The following is a 17791-nucleotide window of genomic DNA, read 5'->3' on the forward strand; positions in this document are numbered from 1 at the left end:
TCTTCATGAATTTGAAATTCTCAGAAACGTTATTCTTCAGTGTTGTTCTTTTGTTGGTATAGAAGAGGTTGGCTTTAGTCAAGGGAAGAGACGCAGTGCTCACCTCTGTATCTCTGTGGTGCCTTGCTCAGCGCTGGCATAAATAACTTGGGAATTACTGAATCACTACAGGAATTGATGGAGTGTCCTGAGTGGTTTCCCCCTGCATTTGCAGAGGGGGCTCTGTTTGGGCCCAAGATTGGTGTGCAAGTTCCAGATATGAACCTAGAATTTGGCTTTTAACTTAATTTTATGCTGAGTTGAGCAAGGCTGAGCTGGGTTGCTTCTGTCATTATTTCATTTAGTTCAGATAATAGTCACCTAGTTGGAGCTGAAAGCCCATCCGATTTCTCTGGAGTGTTCTTAGCAAAGTTTTCATTTGAGTAATTTTCTTTCATCAGTATTTTCTTTTTCAGAGGTAGGTGTGAGATGATGCTGGTGGTGGTGATGGTAATGATGATGTTGCTGGTGAAAACGAGAACAAAAATAGTTATCTTTTATTGGGCATGTGCAGTGTTCCAGGTAGCGTGCTCTATGCTTTATGTGAATTAACTCACTTACTTAATTTATGACATAAATACCTCTATTACCCTTCTTAACAGATCAAGAAAATGAAGTGCAGGGAGGTTATCTCGCCTACAAGTGAATGGTGGCATCACCATGTCTGATCTAAAACCTTTACTCTGTAAATGTTCAGCAGTGCCCTCCTCATAGCTGCAGTGAAATCAATACTGGATGAGTCCTTAGGAGATCAACTATTCCATCTCCCACCTGAGGCAGGATCATACTTGAACTGTATGCCTTGGTGCATACACTCTGCCTGAAACATCTCCTACGCAACATCTGTCCACCTGGTGAACTCCGACTCATAGCTCAGGACTCACAGCTCAAACATCTCTGTGGAAGCTTCTTTAATATTCCCAAGTAGAGTTGACCTCTTCCTCTCTCGTTCCTCTTAAATACCTTAAATTTCACCAGTGAAATCCCCCATCACGCAGAGGGTATGTTTCTAGAGGCAGTGTTTATAGTAGCTATGGATGTGGATTCTGAAGCTATTTATGTTCAGATGCTGGCTCTCCCCATGTTAGCTAGGTGATCCTAGGGTACTCCACTCCCCTGAGAGACTAATTATTTCTTGAGGCCAGAGATATTATATTTACTATGAATGGCTTAAATGGCTAAGACACAAAATTGCCATGTTCTTTTTTTTTTTTTTACATTGAAAAACTTTTAATTTTGAAATAATTATATATTCACAGGAAGCTTCAAAGAAATGACAGAGATGTCCTTGTACCCTTTACCCTCCTTAGTGTTGATATCTTGCATAAGTATAATACAATAAAAAAAACAGAAAATCTACATTGGTACCATCAATAGAACTTACAAAATTGCTGTGTTCTTGATGTCAATAGTAAGTCTGACTGTATCTTTTCTCAGAAGAGCTGATATACTATTTCTGCCAGTTAGTTTCTGGATCTCAATTCCTGAAGGACATTGAGAACCAAGCTTTGTTGTTGTTGTTGTTGTTGTTATAGTTTTCAATAGACTATTTTTTAGAGCAGTTTTAGGTTCACAGCAAAATTGAGGCCAAGGTACAGAGATTTCCCATATACTTCCTTCTCTCACATGTGCTTAGCCTTCCCCACTTTCCCCCTCCCCCACCAGAGTGGTGCACTTGTTGAAACTGACGAACCTGTCCCCACACATCACTGTCACCCAAAGTCCATGATGTCCATTATGGTTCACAATCGATGTTGTGAATTCTATGGGTTTGGACAAATTTATGAGATGTATCCACCACAATAGTATCATGCAGAGTAGTTTCACTTCCCTAAAAATCCTGTGCTCTGCCTCCTTCATCCCTTGAGAACCTAGTTTTGAGGTCGTTCTTCTTTTCGTTCCTTTTTCTTTTCTATTTTCATTTCCTGTTTCTTTTCTTCCTTTTTTAAGAGACAAGATATCTTGAAAGTTATGAAGACTTCAGGTCATGAACTCTTTTTTTAAATGCTTTCTTCTCTTTGCCTTGCTTGAAAAGTCTTAATCTGGCTTTCTTCCCTTGGTGCCAGAGAGATACTGCTCTGTGTTAAAGCTCTCAGCTCTGAGAACTAAGTGAGCTCTTTGGGTACTGGAAGAGCTGACACCATAACTAAGAAGGCCACTAATATCACCATAGTGACTTCCGCATGTCATTTTGGCCACTATGGTCACCTGGAGCACAGAGTCCTGTCAAAAGGAGAACAGGGTAAGGAAAAGTCTCTCCTAGTGCTTTTGCAACCTGCACCATGGGGGAGCAATGGCACCCTTTCTAGAGACACAACCAAAAGTAGTAGAGTAAGAGAACTAGAACCATAAGATCTGCTAAATATTCTCACGTGTTATAAGTACCAAGTGCCTGCGGATGGTATCACTGGGCAGAATCAGGCGTAGCAGTTGGGGATGGTTAGTGTAAGGGAAATCCCTATTCCTTTCAATACCTCTTCCAGTTGTCAATGTCTCATAAAAGATAAAGGTAAAGAATATTTGTGAGTGCCTACAGTATGCTAGGTACCGTGCTAAACTATAACATAATTGTTATTATTATGAGAATTTGTAAAGATAATCCTAGCTTATCAAGAAGAGATTAGTTTTTGCCCTGGCCAGTGTGGCTCAGTTGGTTAAAGCATTGTCCCCTACACTGAAGGGTTGCAGGTTTGATCCTGGTCGGAGTGCATGTGGGAGGCAACCGACCTCTTTCGTTCTCACATCAATGTTTCTCTCTCTCTCCCTATCCCTTCTCGATCTAAAATCAGTAAAAGCATGGACTTGAGTGAGGATTAAAAAAAAAAAGTCTAAAAAAATGAGATTCATTTTTAAAATTTATTTATGTTGAAGAGTATTCTCAAGTTAAGATGATGTTTGTTGGATGTACCAGAGGCCGTATATTAATCATAAAGTGGTTTAATAGCCAAGCAGATTTGGAATGCACTGGGCCGGTTGGCAGGAGCTATTTGAATCTGCCCCTTGCTCACCCTCTGCCAGGAATCTTACATTATCTCGTCAAGGCAGAGCAGCCATGAATGACCATGTTATTCATATAATTCCATTTCCTTCCCCGCCTCCCTCCCCACTAGGTGCTTTAGAATAGCTTTGCTCTTTCTCACGTATTTCTTGTCTGTAGCATTAGATCCCAGGCTTATTGATATGTGTACTTTAGATAACTTGGGATCAGGCCACAGTGTTCAACTTAACAAATAGCAAGTTTTGGATTTCATTAGGACTGAAGAATATTGGGAGATACGGATTGAAAAGACACAACTATCTGTCCTTGTCGATATACTATGCATTATCTTCTAATAGGGCTGGCCAAAATGGGTTGATGCTGGAAGGTATATTTTAATATTGGAGTTTATAGACTGTTTGGGAATGTTCTTTCCGAGTTACACTGGGATAGACACATATGTCCTCAGTCTCTTCTCTGTTACAGTGGGACATGGCTATGTGATTGAGAATAGGTCTTGGTTTCGATAACCTCATATACATAATAGGGTAGGCCTTGTGGAGGAAGCTAGCAAGAGAATGTGAGACCCTGAAGCCAAAGGGTTTAGAAGAACTAGAAGGTGCCCCACTGGTGAGTTTTTAGATGGCTAGAGACAAAAGGCTGAGATTAAGCCTCAAGCCCAGGAAGTCAGAATACGCCTGAAATCATTGAGTCAGAAACCCTACATCACTAGAATGGGGAAGGAGCTAGAGCAAAGGCAGAGGCAGACTAGAGGCGGGGCTGGGTGGGGCAAGGCCCGAGGATGTACTCATCAAAAGGCAGCCCCATTTTAACAGCCTTTAGCCTTACAGTCTGCTGTTGAAAACTGAAGGACTGGACAGATGCTCAGTGGGGCCCATTAGCCCCTTAGTGGAAGACTCTAAGGAGAGGTATAAATGGTCTTTCGTTGTGTCTTTTGGTGCCATAAGCTCTAGGAACACCTGTAATATATTTACACTTCCTAGTATTTATTAGAAATTTGAGCAAGCCCTTCATGTATTTCTCTCTTCTACTAGACTCTAATGTCCACAAAGGAAGAGACAATATCTGTGCTCGGTACAAAATAAGAGCTTACTCAATGTTTGTTGATTGACTGAGTGACAGAGGGAGGGAGGGAGTGGTTCTTTTCCTCATTTGGGGAAAACACTCAGCTGTTGCAGTTGGCGTGGAGGGGCCCTCACTGAGATGAGCCTGCTCCGCACTGTCTCTCACTTCCAGCACTCTGCACATGTGTTTCTTCCCATCTGGAAAATTCTTCCCTCCCCCACTGACACTGCTTCTGCCTCTGCCGCTCCTGCCTCTTCCTTTGCTCCCACGCATACTGACCATCCATCTACCTGACATGTTCTTTCTTTAGCAAACATTTTAATGCCTTCAGTCTGGTTACTATGAACTCTGTATGTCCAGGAACCTCTTTTGTCTTTTATGATAATTTTGCACATTTCCACTCTTATTCATTGTGGGTTGGCTTTACAGCTGAACTTTCAGAAACAATCTTAATCGTCACACTTTGAGGGAGCATCTTATTGTCCCTGTGTCCTGGCCCATGGTTTGCATCTCCACACATCCTTACAGGAAACCCAAGGCAGCTACTTATTGGTTCCCTAGGACTGTTTTATGAACTCTCCATCTATTAATTTTTTTTTAATTTCTCCTCTTTTCTTTATAAGAAAAGGAGATAGCAGATAAGATAAACACAGAGAAACCAAATATCTCAAATTTTTACACTCTGTCACATGAGCTACTTTGTCTTTGCAGTGGTTTGTTAATATTGTTTTACGAATGGGCTTGAATAGGCACACAGTTGACGAGTGTAGACGTTTAATTGATCAGACCAGGCTTAGAACTTCTGCCTTGTTCCTTTCTAATGGTACAATCTCAAATGAGTTACCCAACCTTTCTGAGCCTCAGTGTTCTCTGTTCAGTGGGGATACTGATAATATCCTTACCAGTTGTGGGAACAGTCACAGTAACCTACACAAAAGTACTAGTCATAGTACCTGGTGTACTACAGGGGCTCAATAAGCTGTCCCTCGTTCCATTCCCTTTTCCTTTGTTCTCCCCTCCTTGTCTCAGACTGCCTGAAATTGTCATCCTTATTTTTCAGGACATAAATCCTAATCCATGAGTAGAGGGACTTTACCAAGATCTCGGGATATATTGGCAGCGACTTTAGGATCTTCTGTTTTCTGATTCTTAGATCTCTTTCTCTTGGGGGCTTGGGAAAACTCTGTGAACTTGATTATTTATTCAGTTCTTTCATGCTCCCCATATTGTCACAGCCACGTTCGAACTCTGTTATCGGCGAGCCTAACTGAAAAGGCAATTTAATATTGCCCTGCGTTGCGTCACTGCATGCATTATTCCGGGCTGCCACGGCTCTGTCAGCAAGTCGTGATGAAGTGCAGACGCAGCAGTAACAAGCCTGAAATCTGACAGCTCTTTCACAGAAGCAATTCCGATTGGTGCAGGGGTATTTCTTCCGAAATAAGACCTTCTTGGACTCCCTGTTGAGACAATTAGCTATCCAGTCCAAGGCCTATCTCCCCAGAAGCTGTATCTTCGGTGCTGGTAATTCAGTCTGATTCATGGCTTGGGAAAACAGAGCCATCATAGGCCTGGGGGGCACTGAAGGCTGCAGCCAGGAGTATCTTGGTAATTTATCCCTGCTCTCAGCTCTAATTATTCTGTTATTCACTAGCTTGTTCGATTGAGACTCTCCAGTTCTGCCTTCTCTAAGCAGAGAACAAAAGGTTTTGCTTGAAAGTGGGGCCGGGCAGTGTCAACGCAGTGAACTGCACATAAAGAATGCAGCAGTGCTAACTGCGTTTTTTACAAAACCTTTTTGGAGAAATACGTGACAATGATCAGGCATGTGGAAATCAGCAGGCCTTGTGCCTTTGAGTGTGCCTTGCTCTGGGTGAAAGCAGGAAAGTCAGAAGTTCTTGTTCTTGTTGCTAAGGCTGCTTCATGGTCTCAGGAGTGTGGCTGGAATCTTGGTGACACTTTCCCTGTGTTTCTCCCAGAGTTTGGAAGCTCCTACCTGCCTAGAAAAACTCCGAGTAGTGTGCCCACAGTAAATATTTTCTGAATTAATGTGTATTTTAAGATGATGGTGATGAGCCGTTAACTCTGTTGATCAAAAACGAGCTTTGCTTATATTCTGTCATTTTAATCCTCCTACGACTCAAATGATCTGGCTGTACTGTTCCTTCTGTTCCTTCTGCCCTGCCAACTAGCCTTAGGTCTTTTCTTCTGTCTGGTCACATTCCCCCAAAATGAGTCTTCACACTATAAACCTGGCAGCCAAGAGCCCTGGGAGTTGAGTTGGAGTAAAGATCTTTAGGGCTGACTTGCCAAAAGGCAGGTCCTTCTTACTTTCTCTATTCACGTCAAGATACCCCTGCCCTTAGCCGGGCCTTGTACACACTCTGAGGATGAACCTCAGCTTCTTTCAGGGTGTGGAGAGATAGTACCCTGGTTGTTCATAAAGAGGGCACAGGGGGGTTTAATTACTTCCCACTCGGCTTTCAACCATCCTGCTGTTTTTAGCCCCACTTTTATTCCCACTTTCAGATATACCTGGTGCCACCACTTCCTGAACTTTCCTGGGTCTCTGCAGGGTAATCATTGTGTTCCTGGGTTTTCCCGTAGGTTACATAGGCTTTAGCTTTTCAAGTCTACCAAGAGAGTTACTACTCATCCATCTGTGTTTTCTGGCTTTCAGATTTCTATTGCTCTCCTCTTCTATCCTGCTTTCTTTGTCATTGTAGGTTTTTGCCTTTTCTAAATATTCTGCTATTTTGGGGGAATTTGTAAAGGGAGCAGAAGTCACCATGTGTAGTCAATCAGGCATCTTTAACTGGAAGTCTCTCTTTGTTTTTACATTTTTCAAAAAAAGGAAAAAAGATGTATTAGAGATTTGGCATGCTTTTGTGCCTGGGGAAGTAGGTGATGGGAGGTGTGAAAGGGAGGCAAAATACATTTTTAAAAAAGTTGTCTTCGTGCCGTTGAGGCGGATAGCCTGTGCAAGGAACTTGGTGTTCTGCTGCCCTTGGAACACTCCAGGAACCTGACTTTTGTCTCTAGGGCCTGCACAGAGGACAGTAACTGAAGATATGGGCCTTATAATGCAAACGATTAAGTGATTGGGAACCTGAAAGGTTTTTTTTGTAACTGGCATTCTGGGGTTCACATTCATTTACTCAGCAAACATGTCCTGAGCTCTCAGAATCGCCAGACAGGTCCTCTGCTTGATGCTGGGGAAGGACATCATGAACAAGGCAGGTATGGTCCCTACTGTGGGGGTCATGGCCAGGCCTGAGACACTGGAATTCCCAGAAGGCCAGACGGAGTATGAGGGAATGAAACAAAATAAAATAATGGCATGCTTTTTTGTGAGGAGGTAGATCCTTTAGTACCTTCTGGCCTTCCCACGGATACACACTCTTGCCTAAAAGAGTATAAAATGGAGCAGGCCCACCGTCTGGACTCCTTCAGTCGGACCTTTAATCAACGTGGCCACGGAGGCCACTGAATTTCAGGCAAATCCATATAAAAGACAAGGGTGATCTTACATGACCACGTTCAATTACACCATCACGAATTCTTGATTTCTTGTGCAGTTCTTGCACTTCTTGTTTGTTAGTGCTACACTAAAACAACAACAAAAAAGAAATTAACTTTAGTTGAGTTCAAGTTGCCATTCTAACAAGTTATGATTTCTTCTTTAACCATGTGTCTTCTTGGTAAATTGACCCTTTTTCATTATGTAATGTACCTGCTTATCTCTGGTAATGCTGCTTGTTCTGAAGTCTACTTTACCTGATAATCATGTAGCCACTTCTACTTTTTTATTATTAGTATTTGCATGATGTATTTTTTTCCATCTTTTTATTCTTTAACCTGACTCATTTCTTTATATTTGGAATATGTTTCTTGTAGACAGCATATAGTTGGATTTTATTTTTATTCAGCCTGATGATTTCTGCCCTTACTTTGGGGTTTTTAGGCCAGTTACATTTAATGGTTGGGTTTTAATGAACCATTTTGCTAGTTTTTTATTTGTTCCATGTATTCTATACCATTTTTCCCTTTTTAAGCCTTCTGCCAGATTACGGAAGTAATTTTTAGTTTTCCATTTTATCTCCAAAATTGGTTTATTAATTTTATGCCTTTTCTACTGGTTTCTCTAGGATTTATAATTTGCATCTTTAACTTACCACAGGTTACCTTAAATAATTTTATATCCCATCACATATGTAATTTCATATTTCTTTATAATTTGTGCTATAATTGTCATCTGTTTTGTTTGTCCATGTTAATAAATTCCACAGCACATTGACTTTTTTCTAAAATTAATTTTTCAACAATATTTTTTTAAAAATTTAAACAAATTTTAAAATGAGAATATATATTCTTTCTGTTTACTCACGTACTTACTGATTATGATACTCTTATTCCTTTGTGTGGATTTACATTTTTGATTAGTATCATTTTCCTGTTCCTTGAAGAGTTTCCCTTAACATTTCTTGCAGTGCAGGTTTCTTGGAAATGACTTCTCTCAGCTTCTGTTTGTAAAAGTTTGCATTTTGCATTAATTGTTTAAAGATCTTTTTGCTAAGTATAGACTTCTAGACTGACTTTTTTCCTTTAAATTTTTTTCAGCACTTTAAATATGTCATTCCATTTTGTTCTAGGTTGCATTGTTTTTGATGAGAAGTCTGTAGATATTTTGTGTTTATTCCTCTGTCATGTGTCTTTTTCCTCTACTTTTAAGGTTTTCTTTTTTCACTATTTTTTTTGTGTTTTTTTTTCTTCTTTCTCTCTATATTTATCCTGCTTTGGTTTCATTGAGTTTGACTTTGTGGGTTGATAGCCTTTATCAAATTGAGAAAAAGTTTGGCTCTTGTTTTTTCAAATATTGATGATTAGATGTTGACTTTGTAAGTTTTATGTTGTTGGGTGTCTGGATTTTGTCGTCTTTCTTTAAGGAGCTACTTTTTCTGGTAGATGTTAATGTACTTTTGGCTGAGTTTTATCCTGTAGAGTCTGTTTTTTTAAAACTTTGTTAGAGCAGGATTAGAATAGCCTTTACACAGGGAAATTTCAGTCACACTTTAAAGGTATATGTCTTTTAGGATCTCTACTGAATGTCTGGAGTCATCAACAAGGACATTCTACTCTAACTTTAGTAACTCCAATGATCCTTAGCTCTGTGTGAATTCTGAGAACTACTCAGCTCACACTCTCCAGTTCCTTTTCACCCGACATGGAATGTCCTTGTACATATCTGCATCTTAGTAGTCAACAAAGATGGTGTGGGACCCTTGGGCAGATTTTTGGGGCTCTCTTTCTGCATAGCTACCCCCTTTTTGGAAGTCTGTGCTACCACAGCTTCCAGCCACCTCAAATTCTCTGAATTCTGATCTCAATCTCCTCAACTTCGTGAAACTGCTGTGTTTTCCTTGGCATCCCTCTTTCTGCTCTGTGGTCTGGCATGTGCTTCCAGGCAGAAAGCCAGAGTGATCCTGGGGCTCACCTCATTTGTTTCCTTCTCTCAGGCATCACAGTCCTGCACTGCCTGTTGTTCAAGGTCTGAAAACAGTAGTTCCATATATTTTTTTTTTCTACTTTTCTAGTTGTTTAAGGCAGGGGTATAAAATTCGTTATCTGTTACTCCATCATGTTTAGAAGCAGAAGCTTCTATTATTTCTACTTCAACAAGAGTTTCTATCTTGATGTAGCATTTAGCTTTCTCAGATACTATTTATTCTTCAATATGAATTGATTATTTTCTCTCTTTTAATAAAATACTGGGGTAAAATACATTCATTGATCTTCTGTTACTAAAACATTCTTGAATGTTGTTCATGATGTATTTTTTCTCCACATTTTTTATTAAGTTTGGTCATGTCTTGTTTTGAATTTTTGTGCCCACATTCATAATGTGAGAGTAGCCGCTGATATTTGTTTCCCATACTGCCTTTTGGTTGTTTTTTGTAACATAGTTATATTAGCTTTGTAAATAACTTGAAAAGCATTCCTACTTCTTCAAGACTCTGAAGTACTCTGGAGTGCTCTGTTCCTTGAATATTTGCTAGAACTTTCTAGTACAATCATCTAGGGATGGTTTTACTACTGACTTAATTTTTTTAATGATAATAAATCTATTAAGGTTTCCTATATTTTCTTGAGTCAGTTTTGATAAGTTCTGTTTTTCTAGTTAATTATTCATTTCATCTGAATCTTCAAATTTACTGCCATAATGTTGTTCATGTAAGCTTTATTGTTTTCTATTGATGTCTGCTTTATCTGTAGTTGTGTCTGCCAGTTCATTCAAGTTGTTCAGGTTTTTTTGTCTTCACTCTTTCCACCCCTACCCCCTCAATTATGCCAGAAATTTTTCTGTTTCATAGACAATGTTTTCATAGAACCATATTTGGCTCTTTTGACTTTCTAAATTTTATCTTGTTATTTTATGTCTTTTATCTGCTTTTATCTTTACTACTACTCTTAGATTTCTTTCAGTTTAATTTATTAATGTTTTTCATAATTTTCTAAGTTGGCTGCTTAGGGTATTCATTTTCTTTTCCAATAAAAGCTTTTAAAACTCTAGATTTCTCTGTAAAATACCACTTTAGCGATCTAATATATGCTTGTATTGTAAAACACTCCCTTTCTTTCTCTCCTTATATGAGTATATAGAACTGAGTCTGTTGGTTGTATTTGAGTCCTTTAATACCTCAGCAGTGATATAAATTCTTCTTCTTTTGTTTTACCTGTTAAAATTTTGAAAGTACAATAAAATCTTTAGATACGTGTCTCCTTTTAAGTGCTGTTTTTGTAGCTCTTTTTTATATCTTTCACAGTCTGTTGTTTGTTCCATAAGATCTAATGGATGCTGATATTCTCCTTGGATTTGAGCATTTTGTCTTATGGGCTGTTCCTCTTTGTTGTGCTAATGTTTTTGATTTTGTCTTCTACTTTGATATGTATATTGTTATTTTTAAAAATTTCCTTTGTTAACTTCTTTTTCAATCTTTTTTTTAAAAAAAAAAACCAACACACACACCCACTTTATACATTTTAAAATACCAGTATTATTAACAATCTGTAGCTTAATTTTAACCCCAGTGTAATTATTATCTTTCAATCAGTTGTGGTATTCACCTCACTGCCACTTGTTATAATAACTGAAATAATTAATTCTATTTCTTCTATCCTGTTTTTTTCTAGTTACATTACCCATTTTCCCTTTCCTTTTTATTTTAATTGCATTAGTTTTGTTTCTATGACTTGCAAATTTTCTTTTTATTCCCTCTTTGTCCCTTGTTATTTTGAGAGTTCTGTAAGTTTTTTGTTTTCCTTAGTGATTACCATCTCTGTTCTTACAATTGCATTAAATGTCCATTCCGCCCAAACATACATACACATCCCAAAATACTTCTCCTGTGTGCCTCTTTTACAGACTCAGATGAGGTTCTGCTTACATAGCTTAATATTTTCAGTTCCAAGCTGTTACTGGATTTTTCTCTGCCAACGTAACATGCCTGTTTTTTTTTTTTCAAGAAAACGTAGTACTACATATTCTTGTTTACACTATCATCATCTGTTTAGATTTAAATATGTGTGTATGCATGTATATATGTATGTGTTCACACCACTGGTTCCTCTGGTCTTGATTTCCCCTATGTTGAGATAGTTGCTCTGGATCAATTGTTTTTTGTTATGCTCTTTCTCAAGTACTATCCTCAGAGAACATATATGGGAAGTTTACTTTTTCAGTCTTTGCATGTTGAAAATGTTTTCTTTTTTCCATGACAGCTGAATAATATTTTGTCTGGGTATAGGATTCTTGGATCATTTTTCTTAATAGTCTGTACATTGTTCCACTGTCTTCTGCATTCCAGAGTTGTAGATGAGAATTCCTTAGCTAGTCTAAATCTCTTGCCTTTCTAAGTAACTTATTCTTTCTGTCTGGAAACTTGTATAATTTTCTGTTTATGCTTGAAATTCAAGTATTTCCTGGATTCACTTCCTGGATTTAATGAGGCTTTTAATCTGCAGGCTTAAATCTTGCTTCAGTTCAGTAATTTAAAAAAAATTCTAGTACTGTATTTATTTAATTATAACAACTCCTTCATCTGTGTTTTTTTTCTTCTTCTTTTTAAAATAAAAATCCCTTCTGGAATTCCTGTTAGTGCCATGTTAGGCTGCTGGATCTGCCCTCCAAACCTCTTATTCCCTCATTATTTTTCTCTTTGTATCTTTGCTACAGGTAGTGACATATTTCATTCACCTGGTCTTCCAGATCATTAATTTGATTTTCAACAATGCCAATGGTTTTTTAGTTCTTATGCAGAAATTTAAAGTTTAAAATTAATGTTGTTAGTTCAGAAAATCTGTCTTGTGTTCTTCTGATTTCTCATTGCTTTCATTACTGATGTTCTCTTCTAGTTTTTTTATCACTTCTACATCCATGAGACCTGCCTCTTACAGATGTTCTAGTGACCTTCTCCTAGGTGAATTAGTCCTCCTAAGCTAGGTGTTGTTTTTGTTTTGCCTACTCATCGATTTATGTTCTTCTGGTGGTCATGTAAGTTTTTATAGTCTCGTTGGCATCGATAAATCTGAAAGCAGTGCAAGGTACAGCAGTTGCCTGCCGGGCATTCTGGATGGCAGTGAACCAACAGCCAGTGGCCCTTCTCCCTGGGTGGAAGCAGCACTCCTCTCCAGCTCTGAGGTGGCAGGGATGGGGCAAACCCTTCTTTCTGCTACAGGTACCTTGGCTTTACTCACTAACAGCATAATGTCCTATACAGAGATTTTTGGAGAACCTGTGGCCTCAGATGCACTCTCTAAATTTTGCTAATTCTGTTACTTTTACACATCTGTATTACCCAAAAGTTGATTGAAAGAAACCCAAATAAAATGGACCCTAATAATGTGTCATTAGTCCTGATGGAAAATGGAGTTGCCAGAGGCATCTTCAGATGGCTGTAAAATTTCCTGCCTCCTGGGTTCAGTCATCTTCACTCCAGACATATTCTCTGGCCACTTTGTCTGACTTTCTGTGAGGACTGTGGCATCTCTCTCCTTGCTCTTATTGGGGGAAAATATCTACCTGAAGTAACTTAATTGTGCCTTATAGTGTTGAGTTGTTTCACGATTGCTCTGTTACAAACCACAACCAATACTCAGCAGTTTAAGACAATAATCATGGGTAGCTCACCTAGGCTGCACTCTACCGGGTGGTTTTTCTAGTCTCAAATGGGCTCACTCACTTGGATTTTGGCTGCCTGGGGTGTCTGATCCAGGCTGGGCTTGGCAGTCATTGCTCTTCTCCATTGATCTCTTATTCTTCGCCTGGGACCAATGGGCCATCCCAGGCAGGATCTTCTCATGCCAGAGAGCAAGCAGGAACATATAACCTCTTGAAGCCTAGACTAGAGATCAGCATGCTGTCGCTTTGCCTCATTTTTTTATTTTTTGGCCAATTCCAGTCACATGACAGAATACAAAGTCTAGAAGTAGTAAAGAAGGTTCTGCCTACAGTGTGAGGAAGGTAAGAGGAAAGGGCACAGCACTACAGATTACATGGCAAAGAAGGCAGATATGTGGAGAGTCATAGACTGGGGGCCGTAAACTCAACCCACCTCAGCTGTTAGGAAAGACAATGCAGTATTTCCACGTTCTAATATGACCTCAAAGGAGAGAGCCATGAGTTTACCTTGGAGGTAGCAAGGAAACTTTGCAGAGGAGATGACATTGGAACTGGATCATAAGGATGATATGGAGTTTGCCAGGTCGACAAGGATGAGTGAAGGGAGCAATAATCAATTAAGACAAAGGAGCAGTCAAAGTCGAGGCACAGAAATCTGTACATGAATGGGGCACTTGGAGAGTGAAGAGTTGCCCTATATGGTTTGATCACTAGGAACAATCCTTCCACATCACCTTTTCCTCCATAGTGTTCCTCTTTCCAGTGAGCTATCAGAACTTCCAGGGAGCTGGAATTTCAGGCATTGTGCCTGGAGGAGTTAGCCTACTGTGTACTCTTCAGAACATGCTACACAGGTGGCTGCCTTCTCTGTACCTCCAGAAAACTTATCTTGCTTAAATCAGGTGGAAGATTTAGCACATATGTGTTACGTTTCTACTGGCACTATCACTCCTTCAATATATCCATGCCATTTGGCTTAGCTCATTGTGTTCTGCCATCTATGTGACATCTGAAAAAACATTCATTAATGATAAATGATAAATTTGTTTGCTTTCAAAATTTAGACCTCACAAAATGTCACCTCCTCTGTGGAACCCTCCTTGAAACTTTTTTCCCTCCTCCCCACCAGATCCTATCAGATACCCCTGTTAAAGTTTCTCATTTCTCTCTCCACTTCCTTCAGAAAATTTTGGCTATTTGTTAGTATGTGATTTTAGGTGTGGTTAATCAATTTCTGTCTCCTTGATTAAACCTTCAGCTAATACTAGAGCAGAGGACCAGGCCTTTTGCATACCACTGGTTTCCCAGGGTCCAGCATAGTGACTGAATACTAAACGGTTAGTGAATGAGTGTGTGAATCTATGTGAATGGCTGAATGACATGCCCCTCTTTGGCTGTATGAGGTTTCTCTTTTAAATTGCATGAGCCACCCAGGTTTACCATTTACCCGTGACAAGGTGGACAAATCATTCTTTACTGCTTCCATTCCGTTAGTATTCTTGGTGGCTTGACACATGGCTGAATGTGGGCTAGATACTGGTGATGCAGAGATGATTAGGGCCGATTTTGCTCTGAAGTAGTTGCTGGTTTAGTGAGAGAGATGAAGGGTGTAGGTAAAGGCAGTTATTATGGTAAGTGTTAAGATAAGGATATGTCCTGATTGGAACTCGAGAAGAGGCTTTGGACTCAGCTTGCCTTACACTGAGGCTTCAGGAAAAGGGACAATATGAGCTGAGTCATGAATTCTAACTAGGAGTTAGATACACAGCAAGAAGAACACTGTGGGCCGAAAGGAGCAAAAAACTCTGTGCACAGGGAAGTCAGAAATCAAGGCCCATTATGGGAAACTTTAGCTCAGGAGTGCAGAATGGAGCCAGCAAGAGTGGGAATGGCAAGAGGAAACTGGAGGTCATCATGGTTATATCATGAAGGGTTTTTTAAGCCCTGCAGAGCACTGGACTTTCTCTTGAAGGTAGTAAGGGACAATCAAAGGGTTTTAATCAGGGATTGATAGCATCTGATTTTATCTTATCAAGTTTGAACACAATGTGGAGAACAGATTGGAAGTCAATAGGACTATAGGGAAGATAAATAAAGAAGCAGTTAATTACACAGCATGGTAAGAGCTGTGATAGAGGATAGCTGCAAACTCTGGGAGCTCAGAGGAGGCGTACCCACCCAGAACTGGGGACTCAGCCCAGGCTAAAGGAAGTGTTTGCGTTACTGGGGTGAAGAAGCTGGGAAGAATTTTCCAAGTGAGAGTAGGGCAAAGGCACAGAAATGTGCAAGAACATGATTGTTTTCAGAGAACTGTAAATGATATTTTATTGCTGGAGTGTAGCGTACTGAAGGTGAATGAATGAGAAATGAAGCTGGATGAGAAAATGCCTCCTAGCATTCAAGTCTTTCTAGTATTAAATATTGCTTTAGACTGGAGTGACCACTGTATATACCAGGCGTTTTTTTCCCTTTTTATTGAATTTATTGGGGTGACACTGGTTAACAAAATTATACAGGTTTCAGATGCACAGTGCTACACCACTACATCATCTGTACACTGTACCAGGCACTTTTTTTAAAAACTTTTTTATTATAGAGAATTTTGAACATGTACAAAACAGTAGTATAACCAATACCATTTACTTATTACTCAGCCCCATAACCACCAACTCATGGCCAATTCTGCCCCATCCATAACACCATTCACTCCCTTCTCTTATGATTTTGAAGCAAATCCCAGGTACTCTATCATTTTATACATATGGTAGGACTGGACTTTCTCCTGAAGGTAGTTTAGTCTGTATCTCTATACGGAGCCACTTTTGAAATACAACCACAATTACCAATATCTTAACCTAAAATTTAATAATGATGCTTAATATCATCAAATACCTCTCAGCATTGTAATTTCTAATTATCTCACAAATATCATGTAAATATAAAAAAACATACAGATATTTATATATACTGTTCACTCAAGATCTAAATAAAGAGTGGAGACTTCCATGAAAGTGAAAGAGGGTACTCAATCCTTAACAGGTGTCTGGGGACTTTTGATCTAAATAGGGATGTTTAGTTACCTAGCTGGGTTTATTCTACTTCTTTAATACTACTACAGCTATCTGGGGAGGTATTTGGCCAAACATAAAGGAAGCCTAGCTCATATTATTGGTTCTACCTCTCTCCCATTTTCTTAGGTCTCTCTGCTCCCTGGTGTGCAAATGGACATACTCGGCAGAGAAAGGCTGGGACGACAGTTTCTGGAAGATGATTGGTTTGGAAGACTTTGTTGCAGATAATTACAGCAAAATAGGTAAAAAAAACAAATCAAAAATCTGAAGTGTGATTATGTGTATGTATATATGAGGATATTGGTGGCTTTTTAAAAATGAATTAAAATATAGGGACATAATCCTGTTTTAATGAGAGAAATGAGCAAGTTATGATGGGTGGGCCATAACTAGTAGGTCCTGTGGTGGGGCTTACAGGAACTGAGTGGAGATACAGGCTATGAGACTCTGCATTGAAATATAGAATCTTAGACGTTGGACTGGACTTACAGAGATATTTGCATAGAGCAGCTAGGGAAGTGTGTGGATTATTTCCAGTCATTACAAGTAAAGTGTTTTGTGAGTTAGGTTCACGGAATCAGCCAAAGTCACAAACAGACAAAAATAATTGAAGAAATCAAAATGAGAAGAATCGGGAACAAAGCAGAAGCTAGAACAAGCCGGCGGTTTCTGACTAAGGCTGTAGGGTTTCGGACTTCCAGTTTTTTGTGGCACTGACTGGATAGTAAAGGTGTTGTGTGACTAGTAGGGGTTTACCTGGTGAAAAGAATTCAGATACTAGGTTTATATAACATAGCTGGCATTTTAAAGTTTAAGATTTGCATGCTCATTTCACAGAAAGGTATTTATTTCCTGTAGTTACTGTTTGCAATTCCAGTAAGCTATCATCAGGTAAGCAGTTATACCTGATTAAATAGAAATACTTCTGTGTTGTTTAGTGTTTTGGCTAGGATGTTGTAAAAATAAAACTTAAAAATACAGTGGATTAAACAAGATAGGTTATTTCCTTTATATGTGATACAATAGAAATATGTGACTATCAGGGCAGCTCTGCTATTCTTACAATGCAGCCTCCGACTTTAGGTCCAAGATAGCTGCTTCAGTTCTCATCAGCTCCCAGCCCATGAGGGGCAAGAATGAAAAGGACCAGAGGAATCCATCCATGTTCTTTTGGAGGGAACATATGTGGGAATGGGCCATGTCACTTCTGATCACATCCCATTGATCAGCACTTGTTCTTAAGGCCCCACTAGGCTGCAAGGGTGGCTGGGAAATGTAGTCATTGGCTGGGCAGCCATGCATCCATTCATGGGACCAGCTAAAACTTGAGAGTCTTGCTTTAAATATTGGTTATAAGCTAGTAGTAGTATCTGCTACAACATGGAGCCACCCTTGATAACTGAATTGCATAGTAGGTTATTTTAGTTCAACCTTTCTATG

General features: G+C 39.3%; 1 protein-coding gene across 1 annotated transcript in view; it reads left to right on the plus strand.

Moving 5' to 3' along the window:
* FGGY (FGGY carbohydrate kinase domain containing) overlaps positions 1-17791 on the plus strand; it is a 352569-nt gene that overhangs the window by 114045 nt on the left and 220733 nt on the right. The window contains exon 8 of the mRNA XM_016205908.2: positions 16478-16593. Within this exon, the coding sequence (XP_016061394.2) occupies positions 16478-16593 (116 nt within the window). The remainder of the gene's footprint in view (positions 1-16477; positions 16594-17791) is intronic.

Source organism: Miniopterus natalensis, chromosome 9 (genome assembly GCF_054644295.1).
Source record: "Miniopterus natalensis isolate mMinNat1 chromosome 9, mMinNat1.hap1, whole genome shotgun sequence".
NCBI lineage: Eukaryota > Metazoa > Chordata > Mammalia > Chiroptera > Miniopteridae > Miniopterus > Miniopterus natalensis.